Source organism: Schistocerca nitens, chromosome 6 (genome assembly GCF_023898315.1).
Source record: "Schistocerca nitens isolate TAMUIC-IGC-003100 chromosome 6, iqSchNite1.1, whole genome shotgun sequence".
Classification (NCBI taxonomy): Eukaryota; Metazoa; Arthropoda; class Insecta; order Orthoptera; family Acrididae; genus Schistocerca; species Schistocerca nitens.
In genome coordinates this window covers 200563820-200586410 of record NC_064619.1, presented here as the reverse complement: position 1 = coordinate 200586410, position 22591 = coordinate 200563820, and the positions used below count along the sequence as shown (strand labels likewise).

At 38.8% G+C, this 22591-nt stretch overlaps 1 protein-coding gene across 3 annotated transcripts in view; it reads right to left on the bottom strand.

Annotated features, from left to right (window-relative positions):
* The window catches only part of LOC126262873 (putative phosphoenolpyruvate synthase), a 381045-nt gene that overhangs the window by 163054 nt on the left and 195400 nt on the right, over positions 1–22591 (bottom strand). For 2 of the 3 annotated variants that reach the window (XM_049959740.1, XM_049959741.1), the window contains exons 11-13: positions 18293–18438; positions 17925–18176; positions 10234–10381 (exon numbers count right to left, since the gene is read on the bottom strand). In XM_049959740.1, the coding sequence (XP_049815697.1) occupies positions 10234–10381; positions 17925–18176; positions 18293–18438 (546 nt within the window). The remainder of the gene's footprint in view (positions 1–10233; positions 10382–17924; positions 18177–18292; positions 18439–22591) is intronic. The other variant, XM_049959742.1, reaches the window with a different exon arrangement.

Below are 22591 nucleotides of genomic sequence, written 5' to 3'. Positions count from 1 at the left end.
CAGCAAGGCCGTTTTGGTTAACAGCATAGTGAACGCATTATTGTGGCCACGATAGACACAAAGCCCACGCCTACTACAGTAGTACAAGTTTATATGCCAACTAGCTCTGCAGATGATGAAGAAATTGATGAAATGTATGATGAGATAAAAGAAATTATTAAAGTAGTGAAGGGAGACGAAAATTTAATAGTCATGGGTGACTGGAATTCGACAGTAGGAAAAGGAAGAGAAGGAAATGTAGTAGGTGAATATGGATTGGGGCTAAGAAATGAAAGAGGAAGCTGCCTGGTAGAATTTTGCACAGAGCATAACTTAATCATAGCTAACACTTGGTTCAAGAATCATGAAATAAGGTTGTATACATGGAAGAATCCTGGAGATACTAGAAAGTTTCAGATAGATTATATAATGGTAAGACAGAGATTTAGGAACCAGGTTTTAAATTGTAAAACATTTCCAGGGGCAGATGTGGACTCTGACCACAATCTATTGATTATGAACTGTAGATTAAAACTGAAGAAACTGCAAAAAGGTGGGAATTTAATGAGATGGGACCTTGATTAACTGACTACACCAGAGGTTGTACAGAGTTTCAGGGAGAGCATAAGGGAACAATTGACGGGAATGGGGGAAATAAATACAGTAGAAGAAGAATGAGTAGCTCTGAGGGATGAAGCAGTGAAGGCAGCAGACGATGAAGTAGGTAAAAAGACGAGGGCTGGTAGAAATCCTTGGGTAACAGAAGAAATATTGAATTTAATTGATGAAAGGAGAAAATACAAAAATGCAGTAAATGAATCAGGCAAAAAGGAATACAAACGTCTCAAAAATGAGATCGACAGGAAGTGCAAAATGGCTAAGCAGGGATGGCTACAGGACATATGTAAGGATGTAGAGGCTTATCTCACTAGGGGTAAGATAGATACTGCCTACAGGAAAATTAAAGAGACCTTTGGAGAAAAGAGAACCACTTGTATGAATATCAAGAGCTCAGATAGAAAAAAAAGTTCGAAGCAAAGAAGGGAAAGCAGAAAGGTGGAAGGAGTATATAGAGGGTCTATACAAGGGCGATGTACTTGAGGACAATATTATGGAAATGGAAGAGGATGTAGATGAAGATGAAATGGGAGATACGATACTGCGTGAAGAGTTTGACAGAGCACTGAAAGACCTGAGTCGAAACAAGGCCCCGGGAGTAGACCAACATTCCATTAGAACTACTGATGGCCTCGGGAGAGCCAGTCCTGACAAAACTCTACCATCTGGTGAGCACGATGTATGAGACAGGCAAAATACCCTCCGACTTCAAGAAGAATATAATAATTCCAATCCCAAAGAAAGCAGGTGTTGACAGATGTGAAAATTTCTGAACTATCAGTTTAATAAGTCACAGCTGCAAAATACTAACACGAATTCTTTACAGACGAATGGAAAAACTGTTAGAAGCTGACCTCGGGGAAGATCAGTTTGGATTCCATAGAAATGTTGGAACACGTGAGGCAATACTGACCTTACGACTTATCTTAGAAGAAAAGTTAAGGAAAGGCAAACCTACATTTCTAGCATTTGTAGATTTAGAGAAAGCTTTTGACAATGTTGACTGGAATACTCTCTTTCAAATTCTAAAGGTGGTAGGGGTAAAATACAGGGAGCGAAAGGGTATTTACAATTTGTACAGAAATCAGATGGCAGTTATAAGAGTCGTGGGGCATGAAAGGGAAGCAGTGGTTGGGAAGGGAGTGAGACAGGATTGTAGCCTCTCCCTGATGTTATTCAATTTGTATATTGAGCAAGCAGTAAAGTAAACAAAAGAAAAATTCGGAGTAGGTATTAAAATCCATGGAGAAGAAATAAAAACTTTAAGATTCGCCGATGACATTGTAATTCTGTCAGAGACAGCAAAGGACTTGGAAGAGCAGTTGAACCGAATGGACAGTGTCTTGAAAGGAGGGTATAAGATGAACATCAACAAAAGCAAAACGAGGATAATGGAATGTTGTCGAATTAAGTCGGATGATGCTGAGGGAATTAGATTAGGAAATGAGACACTTAAAGTAGTAAAGGAGTTTTGCTATTTGGGGAGCAAAATAACTGATGATGGTTGAAGTAGAGAGGATATAAAATGTAGACTGGCAATGGCAAGGAAAGCATTTCTGAAGAAGAGAAATTTGTTAGCATCGAGTATAGATTTAAGTGTCAGAAAGTCGTTTCTAAAACTATTTGTATGGAGTGTAGGTATGTATGGAAATGAAACATGGACGATAAATAGTTTAGACAAGAAGAGAATAGAAGCTTTAGAAATGTGGTGCTACATAAGAATGCTGAAGATTAGATGGGTAGATCACATAACTAATGAGGAGGTATTGAATAGAATTGGGGAGAAGAGGAGTTTGTGGCACAACTTGACTAGAAGAAGGGATCGGTTGGTAGGACAGGTTCTGAGGCATCAAGGGATCACCAATTTAGTACTGGAGGGCAGCATGGAGGGTAAAAATCGCAGAGTGAGACCAAGAGATGAATACACTAAGCAGATTCAGAAGGATGTAGGCTACAGTAGGTACTGGGAGATGAAGAAGCTTGCACAGGATAGAGTAGCATGGAGAGCTGCATCAAACCAGTCTCAGGACTGAAGACCACAACAACAACAACTGCTTCCAGTTGCTGACCTGCTATATTGTAGCTAAATGATAAAGGATCTTTCTTTCTATGTATTCGCAGCACATTACACTTGTCTACATTGAGATTCAATTGCCATTCCCTGCACCATGCGTCAATTCGTTGCAGATCCTCCTGCATTTCAGTACAATTTTCCATTGTTACAACCTCTTAATATACTACAGCTTCATCCACAAAAAGCCTCAGTGAACTTCCCATGTTATCCACAAGGTCATTTATGTATTTTGTGAATAGCAACACTAACAGACTCTGATAACACAGATCTGTAAACATGTGTATGTTCACACAGATTGCCTTTATTTTGTTTATTGTTGATGAGTTTCTTAACAGATTGTCATTCTACATGATTTTTTTGCTTCATGGTGGATATTTAATCATTTGATACAGATCAAAAACATTTTGTCAGTGTTCAAAATAGTTTTCAGTGGTGGCAACACAAGCTTCTGATATCTGAATCATGGAAATGTTAGCTACATCAGCATCAATGCTACTCAAGGCTTCTTGGAAGAGCACTGTGAAGTCAACCACAGTGTTTAGTTGGATCCTGTCATGATCTCAAAAGAATTGTTAATGTAGACATTGATTTTTCAAAATTTTTATTTATTTTTTGCTGTCATTGGCATTACTACATCACATACTGTATCAGATCATCTTGCAATTAAGGGATGCTATTCCTTTTGACAAGTAGTATTTTTGTTTTAAAATCCAGTGGTGCATGACATTCTGAAGAGTGCCTGTGAAAAGTTTTAGATACACTGTATGCATGGGTGCCAATACCTGGGGCAAGGGAAAGGCTACGCACCCTTCCTTTCTCCTAGCTTTCATGGTAAGGGATACATACATATCTTACCCGTATATGTTAAAATTATGAGTTCAAGTTTTTGTAGTTGGTTTATACATGGAGGTGACAAAAGTCATAGGATAGTGATATGCACAAATGCAGATGGCAGTAGTACCACATACACAGAATGCAAAAGGGCAGTGCATTGGTGGAGCTGCCATTTGTACTCGGATGATTCATGTCAAAAGGTTTCTGATGTGATTACGGACACATGAAGGGAATTAACAAACTTTGAACATGGAATGATAGTTGGAACTAGATGCATGGCACATTCCATTTCTGACATCATAAGGGAATTCAACATTCCAAGATTGACAGTGTCAAGAGTGTGCTGATAAAACCAAATATCATGCATTACTTCTCACCACGGAAAACACAGTGGTTGACGGTCTTCATGTAACGACCAAGAACAGTGGTATTTGCATAGAGTTTTCAGTGCTAACAAATAAATAACACTGCATGAAACAACCACAGAAATCTACATGGGAGACACGATGAATGTATCCATTAGGACAGTGTAGTTAAATTAGGTGTTAATGTGCTGTGGCAACAGATTACTGACACGAGTGCTTTGCCAACAGCACAAAATTGCTTGCAGTGCCTCTGCTGGGCTCATGACCATATTGGTTGGACCCTAGACAACTGGAAACCCATAGCCTAGCCAGATGAGTCCCCATTTCGGTTGGTAAGAGCTGATGGTAGGGTTCAAGTGTGGTACAGATTCCATGAAGCCATGGTCACAAGTTGTCAACATGGCGCTGTGCAAGCTGGTGGTGGCCCTGTAATGGTGTGGTAGGGTTTACACAGAATGCACTGGGTCCTCTGATCCAACTGAACTGATCACTGGCTGGAAATGGTTATTTTCAGCTACTTGTAGACAATTTGTTCTTATTCCCAAACAATAATGTCATGTCAGTGGGCCACAATAATTTGTGATTGGTTTGAAGAACATTCTGGACAGTTCAAGTGAATGATCTGGCCACCTAGATCACCTGACATGAATCTCACCAAACACTTATGGACGATAATCAACACGTTGGTTCATGCTCAACATCCTGTGCTGGCAACACCTTCTAAATTATGGATGGCAACAGAGGAAGCACGGTGTAACATTTGTCACTGAGTCCATGGCACATCGAGCTGCTGCATTAAGCTGGACAAAAGGATGTCCAACATGACGTTAGGAGGTATCCCATGACTTTTGTCACCTCAGTGTATAAGTTCAAAATTAATTCCTATTGGTGTAATATCACATTTACTGACCTAATAGGAATTTATCAGCTATTTTACAAATATAACAGTACCAGCATGTGCAGCAAAAGCAGGTTACTAATCTTTCTGTGGCAAATGTTCAGTAATGGAAGTTATATCAACATTTAATTTACACTGCAGCAGTACTTCGAACATTGTACTCTTCTTACAAAGAGACTGAACAGAATAATATAATAATTTGATACATAATTACTCTTATGAATGTCTGAAATTAATATGGTGACCTGATGTACATAATTTTGCAACTGAAATCGGAGAGAATCAATTACTTTTGAAAAACATTGACAGAGAGTCAAAGATGCACTACCACAAAAATGATAGGGATTGGAAAAATTTTTCTTTTCTTGAAAAAGAGTTCAATAATGAAACACATCTCAAAAGCAAGCAAGACTTTTTAAAAGTAAGGGACTGCCCAGAAATGAAAGTTTCTTGTCATCACATATCTATCGCATACCAGAAACCCTATTCTGGTGTTTCTGAATTTGGATTCAAGATATTAATGTAAGCAGAATGTTGAGGCCATGAGCAACACTCTTACTGATCTGATGGAACTAAACTTTACTTGAGGCATACGAGTCTCAACTTTATCTTTGATAATGACAGAAGCTAAATGAATGAATTAAAACCTGTGCTATGGCCTGGACTTGAACCTGGATCTCCTGCTTTCTAGGCAGATATGCTACCCATTACACAACAGCACCACTGCAGAAGTATGGCTACCAGAGCTACATGGACTACCCTAGTCCAATGTCCTCCCTAACACATACCTCAGTTCGCACCTACAGCCCATTTTCCCCTTTTTTTTAAACTGTCAGTATTGCAGTAGCTCTCTGGTATTGGAATAGCACCCCTGCTTTGTACATAATGGGCTTCTGCATTATTGAAGATAAAGTTGAGACTCATATGTTTCAAGGAAAATTTAATTCCGTCAGATCAATAGATCTCCTACACCTGAGGTACAGGCAGGGTTTCCCCCATAAACACAAAGCTGGGATGCTATCCCAGTATCAGAGAGCCTCGGCAATACTGACAATTTAAAAGAAAAAAGGGAAAAATGGGTTGAACGTGTGAATTGAAGTTCAATTAGGGAGGGTATTGGACTAGGATAGTCTGTGCATCTGTGATAGTCATACTGCTGTGGTGATGTAATTGCTAGCATATCTGTGCCATAAGCAGGAGAGCTCAGACATGGCACAAATTTTAATTGATTCCTCCAACATCTATCATTATCAAATACGCTTACTGCTTTAAGAAAATACTCAAATTGCTGGACTGATGACTAAACGGAAGTCCAACATATTAAATTTATCTCAAAAAAAAAAATCCTACTCCAAATTCAATAAGAGACGAATTTTGATCCAAGCTTGTTAACAATAATAACCATCTAATTTTGGATACTTTCATTCATTCAGTAATTGTGTTTCATAGAATCCATCCAACAGGATGTGAAATGAATCAATGTACACAGTTACATAAGACAAATACATCACTGGAACTTAATCTGCATATTTTATTAACAATAAAGTATCACTCCATGCTTAATTCTATTCATGCTCATGCCATCTAAATTTAACTGAGTAAATTAATAAGAAAGCTGCTGTTTCCTCAGTTTTGCTATTTCACTGTTGCTTATCTGCTGTTAGCAACTTAAAATTTACTTGATTACAGTGGTATTTTTTGAAGAAAATATTTTTACATTTATAAGTACTAAGTCCTATTTGTAGCACATTATTATTTGTCATACTGCTTACAACAAACATCCATACTCATCAGCTTTGATGTCTGTCACCACTTATCATCATTATAATTCCACTGGGAAATTACTCCAGAGATTGATATATTGGCTTTTTATAAAACAATTTAAAAATTATCATATCAACAGTTACCAACGTCTTGTTAGAAGTAAAGAACAGAAGTGAACCATCAGAAGAGGACATGGTACTGCTGAATAGGGTTGTTTATTACTTAATTCAGTTTATTGCTCGCTTCCTCTTCAGTTGGTACTACAAATCAAACAATGGAAAATCCAGGATGGAATGTAACAATATTATGAAAAGGAAAGTTGCTACTCACAATATAGCAGAGATGCAGAGTCACAGAAAGCCACAAAAAAAAAACACTGTCACAAATAAAGCTTTCAGCCATTTAGGCCTTCACCAACAATAGACAACAGACACACACACACACACACACACACACGCGCACACACACACACACACACACACACACACACACACACACACAAATGCAACTCACACACACATGACTGCAGTCTCGAGCAACTGCAGCCACAGTGCATGATGGGAGTGGCGACTAGATGGGGGTAAGGAGGAGGCTGGGGCAGTGAGGGGAGGGGGTAGTACGGAGGGGGGGAGGGGGGGCGATGGACAGTGAAGTGCTGCAGGTTACACGGAGGCTGAGGAGAGGTGGGGAGGGGGGGGGGGTAGCAGAAAAGGATAGAAGTAATAAAATAAGACTGAGTGTGATGGTGGAATGAGGGTTGCATAGTGCTGGAATGGGAACAGGGAAGGAGCTGGATGGGTGAGGACAGTGACTAACAAAGGTTGAGGCCAGGATGATTACGGGAACATAGGATGCATTGCAAGGAAAGTTCCCACCTGCACAATTCAGAAAAGCTGTTGGGAAGGATCCATATGGCACAGGCCGTGAAGTAGTCATTGAAATGAAGGATATCATGTTTAGCAGCATGCTCAACAACAGGGTGGTCCTCTTGTTTCTTGGTCACAGTTTGTCAGTGGCCATTCATGCAGACAGATAGCTTGTTGGTTATCATGTCCATATAGAATACAGCACAGTGGTTGCAGCTTAACTTGTAGATCACATGACTGCGCTCACATATAGCCCTGCCTTTGATAGGATATGTGATGTTTGTGACTGGTGGTAATGGTAATATGTATGGGACAGGTCTTGCATCCAGGTCTATTGCAGGGGTATGACCCATGAGGTAAGGAGTTGGGAGAAGTGGGTATGTAGGGATTGATGAGTATATTGTGTAGATTCGGTGGACAGCAGACTACCACTGTGGAAGAGGTGGGAAGGATAGTGGCCATGACATTTCACATCTCAGGGCACAATGAGAGGTAGTCAAAACCCTGACAGAGAATGTAATTCAGTGGCTCCAGTACTGGGCAGTACTGAGTGACAAGGGAATGCTCATCTTCGGTTAGATGGTGGGACTTTGAGAGGTGGTGGGAGATTGGAAAGATAAGGCATGGGAGATTTGTTTTTGTACGCGGTTCCCATTCCAGCACTAAACTGCCCTCATTCAACCATCACACCCAGTCTTTTTACTTCTCTCCTTTTTTGCTACACCCTCTCCATCTCTCCCCTTGCCCTCTGTCTAACCATTCACTGTCCGCTACCCGTACTCTTCTATTCCTCCCTCTCCCTGTCCCAGCCTCCTCCTTACACCCACCCAGTCGTCACTCCCATCATGCACTGGTGCTGCTGCTCACAGTGTGGTTTCAGTTGCTCGAGACTGCAGTCATGTATGCAAGTTGCGTTTGAGTGAGTGTGTCTGTGAGAGTGTGTGTTGTCTATTTTTGATGAAGGCCTTACTAGCCAAAAGCTTTATTTGTGACACTCTTTTTGTTGTGCCTATCTGCACCTCAGCATCTCTGATATATAGTGAGTAGCAACTTTCCTTTTAATAATATTGTAGATATTACAAAGTTTTTCAACATATAATGTCTTACCTTTGGGAAAATCTTATGAGTGTGAAATATGTGACACGAGCCACTGTACACATTCCATGTTAAACAGTCCTCTCACACTGAGGTGGGTGTTTGAGTCTTTAAATCTTTCAATCAGATGAAAATAACATTACGTCATGCCTCCAGTGAGATGGTCCATAATAAATCGAGTGTTAAAATAGATATTTAGTTTCATGACTTTCTTTGTGTCACTTGGTGGCTTTCATAAAAATGATTTTCTCCTCACTGTTAGTATGAGTTCACTTCATCTCTTAATAATGGATGTTGTCAATGTCTTCCGTTTGATGACTGGTTTGATAAAGCTGTCCATCACAGTATACCATGTGTAAGTCTCTTCATTTTTGCATAACTATTGCAGACCTACATCCACTTGAACTTGCTTACCGTAGCAAAGACTTGGACTTCATCTACAATATCCCCCTCCCCAACCCCCAACCTCCCCTCACATCCTCATCTTCATTCCCTAACAAAAATAACTATTCCATGATGTTTCAGGAGCTTGAAAGAGTTTTTGATATGCAACTCCTCCTACTCCATAGATGAATATCTTAACAGAGACTGTTAAGCTGCCTTAAGTAAAAATATCTGTTAGTTTTGCTGTCAGTTTTGACAGCACTTGGAAAAAACAGTCAAGATTAGGTATTTTGTGTATGATAAATTTATTAATAGTGCATAACAGTGTTTCATTCTGACAGCGTGTTAATTCTGTAAATACTAGCTGTTCCAGTGTAACGCATTGTATTCACCTATTTTGACAATCTCCTGACAAATGATCAGGTTAGTAAGTATTATATTCAAATATTTATTTTGTAAATAAAACTGCCTTTTCCTGCTGATAGTTACTTTATTTATCCCATACATGTTTCGCCTTCTCCTGTTCTAAGGCATCATCAGTGGGATGATTTGCTGATCTGCGTTTCCTCACATCTGGTCTGGAGGTCGCAGATCAGCAAATCGTCCCACTAATGATGCCTTAGTACAGGAGAAGGCGAAATGCATATGGGATAAATAAAGTAACTAGCAGCAGGAAAGGGCAGTTTTATTTACAAAACAAGTATTTATATGCTTGCTGCGGAGGATGGCCACACAAACAAACTTATTATATTAAAATGTTTTATGTTTTTATGTTATACTTTCTGACATGTTCCACACCCATTACAATCATCTCAATTTTTGGGTCTATGGAACAAAAACTAAATCTAATCTAATATAATCTATATTCTATCAATGGCTCCCTTCTTTTAGCCAAGTTGTGCCATAAATTTATTTTCTTCCTAACCTGATTTAACACTTCTTCAAGAATTCTTCTGCGGCACCACATTTCAAAAGCCTCTACTCTTTTCTTATCTGTACTGTTAATGGATGCCAAACATTGTGACCCTTCTCCTATGTGATTTAATTGTTGAGATTCAATTGATAATGCCAGAAACAAAATCACAAGTTGTGTAATTTACTTTCTGTGCAATAATCATAAAAACTATCTGTTTTATTGGTCATAAGAATAGAGTGGTTACAAAGCTTAGTTCTTGGACAAGGAATGTGAAGGTAATAATAAGCTGAAAGGACAATGCAACAGACCTAGCAGGACTGAAAAGACCAAAATGAGTCATCAAGGTAAAAAGACTCTGATGATTGCTTTTCCTGTAACAGTTTTAATTCCAAATGTCTACCTCTAAACAATCTAATAGATGAGGGAGCATGATATCTTACCTCTCCAAGCCCATAATTTGCTGTTATAAGTACCTCCTTTGGGTTCCCAGTAACTGGATGACATGAAAACATAACACCCGCAACATCTGCAGGAATCATCTGCTGCACTACAACACCCATATTAGTATTTATGGGTTGTCCATTTTGCCTGTAAAATATTAAGAAGTTACACAATAATATAAACACATAAGACCCAAGCATTAAATGACATTTTTGCCAAGTATACTCTCTGTTAAATCACTGGGCACAGGATATGTTGCAGCTCCGCTGAATGCTTGAACAAAATATGTGCTAATTGCATTCCTCTTCACTGCATTTCTGTCCCTGTCTTTATCCAAAATGACAGCATTTAAGTTTTTACTATCTGATTGGAGACATTAAACATGCTAAGAATTAACTGTTACCTTAATTCATTTGTACAGTATCATATAAAAGACCTTCAACTCTGGGATAATTTCTGCAAAAAGTAACAGTAGAGTCAGATATGGAAAAAATCCTGAACTGAAGATCTATAAAAGAATTTGATCAAAATTAAAAACATACATTTTTTCAAGAGAACTATCACACCAAGGTTGGGATAAAGAGCATAGAGAAACCAATGTAAATGCTAAATTTTCTAGGTCCTCAACATTATTTAAACTGAATTTTGAAAAGACAGTTCCAAAAGTAGCCACAATTGAGTCTCTCCTATACGGGGTCTAAGTGAGTGGCCCCTCATCTACAGCATTCCTCAACCTATTTCTATTTCCTCTCTGAGGAAGGAACTAATACTTCCATAAGTTAGGGGCATTTAGTGTATTAAAAATTTTGCCTCCTGAAAGTTAAACATTGATCAGCTACTTTGGTCCATAATTGTATTATATTCTCAAATGAATTTTCCTTTTGATATGATTAATGAATTACATGAATAAATATGAGCTTCAAAGTGGGTCATAGTTTTGATTTTAAAATGGTAAATTACAGTATCACCCATAACAGTATTTATAAATATGATACATGATGCTCTTGACAAGGATGAGTGTGTTACAGACATATTCTAAGATCGGTCCACAGCTTTTGGTATTGTTCTCCATAAGATTAAACTAAAGAAGCTAGACTTATTAGACATAGCTAATGGTTGGTTGTGATCATATCTACCAGAAGGGGTAATAAGTGTAGAGATAACACAAGCATCAAATAAGGCTAACCTTTCAATGAAACACTTATCAAAACAAAATACATTAATAAAAGAGTGCCTGAGGGGAGCATTTTAAGGCTAATAATGTTCCTGATACAGATCAAAGACTTTCCCCAATGATGCTATGCACAGGGATAAATTTCTTTTTGGTGATGGCAGAAAGATTATAGCCACTGAAAAAGCAAGTGAACGACATATAAATCTCTCAATGAAGTTTAGAATTCATTAATAAGCAATAAGTGATACTGAACACAAAGAATTACAAATTCCACAGATTTCAGTTTGAAAAGGGAAAATTGACAAAGCTATATTAAATACAATATGCAGAGGATAGAGTGCTACTCACCAGATAGAGGAGGCACTGAGTTGCACACAGGAACAATGAGAAAGATTGCTATATATATTCAGCTATTGAACTAGGTCCTTCATCAATTGTAGAAAATTCACACACATTCCAATAAGCACAACTTGCCAGCACATGGCCACTGTCGTCTCCAGGCACTAAAGCCCAACTGCAACTGTGTCTCTGATGTCAGCAGCAATCTTTACTGAGGTGGGTAATGAGGCTATGTGAGGGTGAATAGAAATAGTGAAAGTGATTTGGAGATCCAGGAATAATTATATTGGTGCTGCATCTACAGTCCAAGAGGGCACATAGCCATATGTTGCACCAATATAATTATTCCTACACCATCAAATTGATCCCACTATCTCCCTTCACCATTGCATTACTTTACCACCCACACTTATCTCAAAGATGCATTCACAATCATGACTTAGTGTCTGGAGTCCACAGTGGCTGTGTGTGTGAGTTGTGCTTATTTAAATGTATATGTTTTCTACATCTGGTGAAGGACTTGGTCCAATAGCTGAACACATTTAGCATTCTTTTTTTCTTTGTGCCTGTCTCTGATTCAAATGTTCCTCTATGTTGTGAGAACAGCAACCTATTCTATCCATACTGTTGGTATTCCTAATGGTTTTTTCCACTGTTAAATTAAATGCAGATGGTACCTCAATAGATTGCATAACAAACACAAAATTCCTAGGAATGACTAGTGATTGTCAGTGAAAGTAGCTGAACACACAAAAATACTTGCAAACTGAATGTCATGTTATGCCCTTAGAGTCCTGTCATCAGTGTGTAACAACCAGTGCCTTTCAATTACATACTATTTATATGCACACTCAGTTCTTGGAATGAATGTACAAAATATGAACACAATTCTCAAACTCTATACAAGGCTCATAAGAATAATGACCAAAAATAGTATTTGGGCTCATTGTACTAATATTTTAAAATATTTGTGTTTCTAATTACATTATAAAAGTACCTTCACATTATATGAGTTATGCACATAAAATTTTTAGTAATTACTGCACAAACAGGTCTGTTCATGACCAAGAAGATAGATTTAGACTGCACTTACATTTACTAAGAAATAATAAACATAGAACTCAAAGAAGCATTTTCTACCAAGGAATTAAATTATACAGTGAATAAGCTGAATAGATTATATAGATTACTAGAACAACTTTATTAAAAAGGCAGTTAAAAATAGCTGTAAGGGAATATGTCCTCTGCTGTGAAGTATTACATAGATACTATAAAGTAGAGTTTCTGTAAAAAAAAAAAAATGTAGTCCAAGTAAATGATATTAAGATGCATCTGTTATTTCATGACACACTTTACGCTATAATTTCTATCTCTGTCTGAAAAACCCTGTGCTAAAGCTCTGTAGTGGATGATACTAATATATTATTTTATTTCTGAGTACATCTCAATGATTATGTAGGAGCAAAGACTCAATTTTCAGGAATTCAAATTGTAGGTTGGAGTACACACAATGGAAACCAAATATCTTTGCCATCAACATAACCTGGTGCCAGCTAACACTTCAAGTATAGTTTGTGTACTGTGTGTGGTGATTGGTATTGAGAAATGAATAAACAGAATAACACTGGCTTCTTACATCTGACATTTTGGGAGTGTACTGAGGTCCTATATTTAAGACCCTACCAGCACATGCATAATGTACTCCTAAGTCAGTGTGCATGCATTACATGAGGAATGTGGCATTGCTGCAAGTGTGTGTATTGCTTCAAACACCCTCCATAGTGGACATTAAGTGTTATCAATCATCTTTGTTCTGCTCAAATTCCAATCACAGGATTCCATGTGGTGTCCAGCTGAAAACAACCACCCAACTGATAAGGTCTTCAGACAGTTGTATTTCAGCTGATTTCTTGTGATGGAGTACCAAAAGTTCGATGTATGGGCTACAATTTTTGTTCCATTGTAGTAAATGGAATGACCAGCAGAAATACAACATTTAGCATCATCACACTTGCTGGCTTGGAAGAGATGAGCAGCACTCCTGAATGATGTGCATGGTTTGCCTCATAAAAGACTTACTGTACTCGAATAAAACATTGAAAACACCTAAGCACCCTATGCAGCACCACGTAGCCTCTGATGGATTCCAGAAGTGCAGAGATTTTTGCCAGGGGACTAAAGCCCACTTTATCTCCATGTCTCCTCAATAATCTACTGACTTTTGTGAAAATTCCCTATATGTAGCAAATAAAGTGTTGACCTGAATGCCTCATCATCATTGATATTTGGTCATTTATACATCCGAAGTGCCCTCAGTGTTTCACAAGACAAACATCCAGTTATTAGGGACACATTTTGTCTGCAGGTTACATACATCTGAGATGAGATAAGCTTAATGAATAAAGATCCTATTGATGATTACCTGCACTGGGTGGCCACAACTGTTATCTTGCAGATGCAAGCCTGTTTGAATAGCTTTGGATACACCAAATTTTTGAGTTTACCATTACTCTTTATGCATCTTTAAGAAGTCTACAAACAGTAGAAACTATCTATTTCCATCTCCATAGGAAATCTTTTTTGTGATGTATAGAATTAGGGTTTTGAAGAAATGCATGCAGCAATCTGAAGTGCTACTAACACATAAAACTAATCACAAGAAAGTCACTGGTAAAATTCTCGAGAAGTGCAATCCACCCATGAACGAGATAGGCTAATAAACTCTCTTGCAGCTGATACTGCAATATTATTCATCAGGTTTGGTACCTCACCAAGGAGGCAGACATTAAAAGGAAGACATTGTGCATTACGTTGTGGTTTATTGTTGAAATTCCACAACTGTACTTGCCCAGAAGAGTCAACCCATCTTACAATGGGTGTTGGAAACTTTTCTTGACCCACACAATTTGTGATTGGAACAGGTACTGGCAGAAGTAAAGCTGTGAGTACCGGGCGTGAGTCGTGCTTCGGTAGCTCAGTTGGTAGAGCACTTGCCCACGAAAGGCAAAGGTCCCGAGTTCGAGTCTCGGTCGGGCACACAGTTTTAATCTGCCAGGAAGTTTCAATATATTGCTTATATCTCTCTATACCTTGCAAAAATATTTGAAGGTAAAGTGTGAGAGATTCTATCTTACAATGGGTGTTGGAAACTTTTCTTGACCCACACAATTTGTGATTGGAACAGGAAGTGTCTGTGGAATGCAAAGTACTCTCTACTACACACCATAAAGTGACTTGTGAAGTATAGGTATAGATGAAGTTGTAGATGAAGCTCTTGGTGACTGTCCAAATCATGATGTCAACCAATATGTATATATTGTCAACATATTGCAGGAATAGTGTAAGTTTGGAACTGTTAACTCGAGTGCCTACTCCTCAAAATCTACTATAAAAAGACTGGGCATCAGAGGAGATACAGGACTCTCAATAATGACACTCTCAGAATGGTTATAAAACTCATTGTTCAATAAAAAAAAGAAAACCATGATAAAGGAAGTGCATATGCTCAAACAATGCTGTTACATCATACCCAAAGCAGTTTCTAGTGAGACAGCAAGGTCATCAAAGGTACTTTTATAGAAAAATGATAAAATGTCAAAACTGACCAATAAGTCCATGCTTTTCAGCTTAATTGACTGAAGCCTGCTGGTAAAATCAGAGGAATTTCATGTGTGGTGTAGGCACCTGCCTAAAATGGGCCTAAGTAAAGAAGACAAGTATTTGGCAAAATCATAGGTGGCAGCTCCAATACTGCTCAGAGTAGATAATAAAGATATTCTTTGTGAATCTAAGGTAGGCCTTACAACTTACATAGAACTAAACTATGTGGTCTCAGTCCCAAGACAACCTCCTTTGGTAGAGAGTCAACAATTAAAAATGCTGGAATTTTCTTCATTAAGTGGTTGGTGGAGTCCTTATGTATGCTGAGATAGAATGAGTCACATTATAAAACACATTTTATTAATACAATAATGAAAACAATCAATTATTGACAAAATAAGTTATAGCCATGGGCCATGCCAGTGCCATGACTTCCTAAAATCCTGCCCTGAAATGAGATCCATTCTGTCTGAAATTTTGCCCACCAAACCTAGAATAGCTTTCCGTCACCCTCCCCATGTCCACAATCTTCTTGTCAGACCCTATGCTCATTCTACACTCATCTCCCTACCCTATGGCTCCTACCCCTGTGAATGTCTCCATTGCAAGACTTGCCCTATGCACCCTCCTACCACCACCTATGGCAGCCCTGTAATTGGCAAAATATATACTGCCAAAGGGAGAGCCACCTGTGAAATGACACTTGTCATGTTCCAGCTATTATGTAAACACTGTTTGGCCTTCTACATCGGCATGACTACCACCAAATTATCAATTAGGATGAATGGGCATAAACAGAGGGTGTATACTGGCAACTCACAATATCCTGATGCAGAGCGTACTCTACAACATGACAATCATGACCTTGGTGCTGTTTCACCATATGTGCCATCTGGATTCTTAACCTGGCTTTAATTTACGTTGATTTCTTCAGTCTCAGCATTTCTTCACAGTAACTACTCTTTGCTTCACTCCATTTTAGTTTTTTACATCTTTCATTGCCTTACCCATCGATTTTTCAACACCTCCTCCCACCTCTGTTAGGAACAATGCACTTAGCTTTTCACTCTTATTAACGATGTATGATGTTTAAGCAGTAATCTCTGTCTGCATATTACCCTGTCTTCCACCTTTAAGCTCTCAGGTTTTTAGATCTCGTCTGATGCACTCCCCAACAATCAGTCTTTTCTTCTAGTCCCATGCCATAAGTCTTCCCTAACCTGTGGTTCTGGGTGACTTTGCCAATTACAATCATCTTTTATGTGTGTGTTCTGCTGCCGCTTGGTAAATAGATTTTTGTATCTATCCCACTAAATTAAATCTTTTTAATACGGTCGTCTTTGGGATGAGTATGCTAGTGTTACCTTTATCAGTGCTGAGATTGCAAATCTCATATGGTGCAGTCTCCAACAATCAGTCTTTCCTTCTCATCCCATCCAGTAGATCTCTGTTGATCCAGGTTTCTGGGTGACTTTTCCTTCTCTCCCCATTTTCTAAACCTTGTCAGTCTGTGTCCTTCATCCCTCTTCCTTCCCCTTCAACCCTTCTGCCAGAAGGAAGAGACAATGGCTCTGACAGCTTTATGTATTTTCTTCTGTCACCGCTTGGTGAGTAGAATTTTTATCAATCCAATTACATTTTATTCTGTATTCAAGTGCACTACGGCCCAGTGGAGGTTCGAGTCCCTCGGGCATGGGGGTGTATGTTTGTACTTAGGATAATTTAGGTTAAGTAGTGTGTAAGCTTAGGGACTGATGACCTTAGCAGTTAAGTCCCATAAGATTTCACACACATTCGAACATTTTCAAGTGCACTACATCATTTTTTCCCTATAGAGTCACTTGATATGATACTTGTAATGTAGGTTGTTCTCTGAAACTTTGATTTTACAGAATGAAGATTGTCAATCACATAATGCAAAAGCAAACTTCCAAGTAGGAGAGGCTTCAGAGCAACCTATGACTTGCAGCAGGCACACTACCACTTAAGTAACATTTGACACTGACTTATCATTACACGGTGCAGCAGGGTCTTAAATATGGGAGTTCACTATAGTTTTACCAGAATACAACTGAAGATGACCAGAAGAGTCTGTAATGAAGTATCAAGCAGAAAGTTGCTGACACCTGGCTTTTCCCCAGAACATTTATAAAGCAATCTATATGACATGAAACTTCCTGGCAGATCAAAATTGTGTGCTGGACTGAGACTCAAACTTGGGTCCTTTGCCTTTTGCAGGTAAGTGGTCTACTGATTGAGCTACAATGCACAGCTCATGAACCACCCACATGACATGAAAGTTTTAAATATCACATGATATAATTTATTTGCAAGAGTGTATAAAAGTTAAACATTTTGTTACACTAATGATAAAATAAATCAGTTTGTGCTTTTTTAGCAGACTGGTCTTGTATTTGGGAGAATGGAGGCTTTAACCCCCACCTGGCCATCCCTCCTCAGATTTCAGCTTTGACTGACTACCTGTCTGTCATCAAACTAGACTTGTAAAATGTCCTAGCAGCAGGGATCCAGAAATGAATCAAAGTACTACTACTACTACTATTTTGCATTACAAACCTTCTGTACTGGACTGACTGGTACATATACAGCGATCCCCAGCATTTCTGAATGGCCAACAAGATGTTTGACTCTCCCATCAATCCTAAAAATGTTGCATTTTGACCTGCAGCAGAAAGATCTTCTGAATCTTCTCCAACTGCAGATGACCGAACTGCATAGCGCACAGATACATCAAACTGGGACAGTACTTTCAAAACTTCTTGTCTGACTTCATCACAGATAGAGGTTTTTTCAAATACCTCAGAAATCCTGTTTTAACAGTATCAACCCAAAAATTTTACATTAATGAACTAATGATAGTTCCAAATCCATGTTGAAAAACAAAACACAAGAAGTGAGAGTGCTTTCATCAGCTTTGGAGTTACCTTTCACATTGGGCTTTCAACTCCTCAGGAGAACATTCTGAAGACATGTCATTTAACTTATTTATTTCATTCTTTAGGTCTGGAGAGCAGTGTAGCTGATAATCAAAGGCATGTGTTGTCAAACAAAAACCAGAAGGCACCTGGAACTTTAAACCAGACCAGTAAAATTAATTGGCAATATTAATATCAATAAAAGAAATTTATCAAAACACAGAATTGTGGAGACACAATGGGAGGCACATTCAGTTATGACATATAGAGACTGCATATGCAATTACATGAATAAACAACCTCAAATAAGAGACATTAGAGTAGGGCCATTATTCATTTTGTTATTCTCTATCTAGAATTTAATTCTGTAACCATATTTTATCATTCTTAAAAAGAACTGAGAGTGGTGAACGGCTGGAACTTGGAGGATCAAACATACTCTGCTTTGGTGGCATGCAAGAAGGATCTGTTTTATAGACTTATTCAAAACTCCAGAAGTATAAATGTATGAGGGGCGTTCAGTAAGTAATGCAACACATTCTTTTTCTCTGATAGCAGGCTGGTTTTATTAAGGAATCCAATACACCAAATTATTCTCTGCTCTTTTGGCTACAAAATCCTATTTTTCAAAATAATCTCTGGTCAATACAATGACCTTATGCCACCTTTTTGGGAGGACCTGTATGACCGCATCATACCGCTGTACTGACTGACATTGGGGCCAACATCTTGTAACAGCAATAACCTCCCCATCATCCATGTACTGCTTCCTATGGAGTGCATCCTTAATTGAACTGAAGAGATGGAAGCTGGAAGGTGTGAGATCTAGGCTGTAGGGTGAATGAGGAAGAAGTCCAATGATGTCCTGTGAGCACCCCTCGGATGCACAGACTTGTGTGTGGCCTTGCATGGTCACAGAGAAGGAGAAGTTCATTTGCATTTTTGTGGTGACAAACAAGCTGAAGTCATTTTTCCAATTTCTTGAGGGTAATTCAATACACTTCAGAACTGATTGTTGCATTGTGAGGAAGGACATTAAACAGAATGTTACTCTTCAGAGTCACAGAAGACCATCACCATGACTACAGTTTGAAGGCGTGGCTTTGAAGTCTTCCTTTGGAGGAGAGATGGTGTGACGCCACTCCATGGATCAGTGTTTTGTCTCTGGTTTAAAGTGATGAACCCATGTTTCATTGCTTGTGATGACGTTTGACAAAAAATTGTCACACTCAGTCTCATAACATGCAATCCTTCATTGCTCTTTACAGTTTCTGGTAGGTGGCAAGAAACCCAGTGGGTACACATTTTTCACGATCCCAACTGTAGCACGGGTGTGTCAGCACTAGCAACAGAGACATCCAGTTGTGCAGCGAGGTGTTTATTGCGACCCATCAGTCACCTCAAATGAGACTATTTGCGTTGCAGAAGTCACAGCTATGTGTGCCCGACTGGCACACAGGAGATTGGACAGGTTTCTGAGCAACTTTCTTGTGATGATGACAGACATCTCTCCCAATGGCTCAAAGTGCTTTTTTTCACAGTCAGGTTTCCATGGACATTCTGCAAATATCAGTGAATGTGTGTGATGCTCTAAATTTCCACACACAAAAAAAAAAAAAAAAAAAAAAAAAAAAAAAAAAAAAAAAAAAAAAAAAAACCCTCTCTATGACAGATCTCTGCTTGGAATGTACCTCTATTACAGACGCCATCTGGAAATCTGTGTACAGCGCCACAACCTATTAGAACTTCATGAAACTATAGGGGCTGAAGTAGGAGAATTCCACAATGTTCCACAACAAATTCTGCATCTCTTTTCGACTGAAACTGGCTAAGAAAAAAAATGTGTTGCATTACTTATTGAATTCCCCTCATAAACACTAAAAATTATTGAAAAACTTAAAAACACCATTCATTTATGTCCATAAAATAGTATGCAATCTATTTATGTGGTTGAAGGTAGCAAATACAGAAATTCAGTTTAAATGTATTACATGTAGAAATTCAGTTCAGCGAGCTTGTAACAACCAATAGTATATTTGTGATCCAACTTGATTCAAACACTTTGTCTGTTGTCCCCAAGGCAGACATACAAATCTTACATTGTTTTTCTATATATAAAAACAAAGATGCTGTAACTTACCAAACGAGAAAGTGTTGGTATGTTGATAGAGACAATAAAAAACACACAAACACACACATAAATTTCAAGCTGTCGCAACCCAAGGTTGCTTCATCAGGAAAGGTGGAAGGAGAGGGAAAGACAAAAGGATGTGGGTTTTAAGGGAGAGGGTAAGGAGTCATTCCAATCCCGGGAGCAGAAAGACTTACCTTATGGGGAAAAAGGACAGGTATACACTCACACACACACACATATCCATCTGCACATATACAGACACAGGTAGACATATGTAAATGCAAAGAGGTCATGGGTGACTGGAATTCGATAGTAGGAAATGGAAGAGAAGGCAACATAGTAGGTGAATATGGAATCGGGGTAAGGAATGAAAGAGGAAGGTGCCTGGTAGAATTTTGCACAGAGCATAACTTAATCATAGCTAACACTTAGTTCAAGAATCATAAAAGAGAGTTGAATACATGGAAGAACCCTGGAGATACTGACACGTTTCAGATAGATTATATAATGGTAAGACAGAGATTTAGGAACCAGGTTTTAAACTGTAAGACATTTCCAGGGGCAGATGTGGACTCTGACCACAATCTATTGGTTATGAACTGTAGATTAAAATAAAGAAACTGCAAAAAGTTGGGAATTTAAGGAGATGGGACCTGGATAAACTGACAGAACCAGAGGTGGTAGAGAGTCTCAGGGAGAGCTTTAGGGAACGATTGACAAGAATGGGGGAAAGAAATACAGTAGAAGAAGAATGGGTAGCTTTGAGGGATGAAATAGTGAAGGCAGCAGAGGATCAAGTAGGTAAAAAGATGAGGGCTAATAGAAAGCCTTGGGTAACAGAAGAGATACTGCATTTAATTGATGAAAGGAGAAAATACAAAAATGCAGTAAATGAAGCAGGCAAAATGGAATACAAACGTCTCAAAAATGAGATCGACAGGAAGTGCAAAATGGCTAAGCAGGGATGGCTAGAGGACAAATGTAAGGATGTAGAGGCTTGTCTCACTAGGGGTAAGATAGATACTGCCTACAGGAAAATTAAAAAGACCTTTGGAGAAAAGAGAACCACTTGCATGAATATCAACAGCTCTGATGGGAACCCAGTTCTAAGCAAAGAAGGGAAACCAGAAAGGTGGAAGGAGTATATAGAGGGTCTATACAAGGGAGATGTTCTTGAGGACAATATTATGGAAGAGGATGTAGATGAAGATGAAATGGGAGATATGATACTGCGTGAAGAGTTTGACAGAGCACTGAAAGACCTAATCGAAACAAGGCCCCGGGAATAGACAACATTTCATTAGAACTACTGACAGCCTTGGGAGAGCCAGTCATGACAAAATGCTACCATCTGGTGAGCAAGATGTATGAGACAGGCGAAATACCCTCAGACTTCAAGAATAATATAATAATTCCAATCCCAAAGAAAGCAGGAGTTGACAGATGTGAAAATTACCGAACTATCAGTTTAATAAGCCACGGCTGCAAAATACTGACACGAATTCTTTGCAGACAAATGCAAAAACTTGTAGAAGTCGACCTCGGGGAAGATCAGTTTGGATTCCTTAGAAATGTTGGAACACGTGAGGCAATACTGACCCTACGACTTATCTTAGAGAATAGATTAAGGAAAGGCAAACCTACGTTTCTAGCATTTGCAGACTTAGAGAAAGCTTTTGACAGTGTTGACTGGAATACTCTCTTTCAAATTCTGAATGTGGCAGGGGTAAAATACAGGGAGCGAAAGGGTAATTACAATTTGTACAGAAACAAGATGGCAGGTATAGGAGTCGAGGGGCTAAGCTCGTGAATATAAGACGCTCGTAGCACCGTGAGCGATTGTAAGTGCAAAGCCGCTCCATAGAAGAAAGACCAAAAACAAACAGAAAAAGTATTTGTTTTCCCAGCATAAAAGAAGTATATGTATATATAAGTATATATCCATTGTGCTACGAGCGAAAGAGTATTAAATCAGTGTTTACCCCAAATAGTGGTCCCAGTGAATGTTATTTGAGAGTTAACCTGAGTCCTTCACCACCTGGTACATGGCTTGGGTACAAGTCATGGCGTACACAAGAGGTCGACAGGAGCATCGGCAGTTGCATTCAGGCAGAGAATTTCACTGGTGCTAGTTACTCAGAATTGACAACTGTGGATGTCAAAGAGCTGGAGGG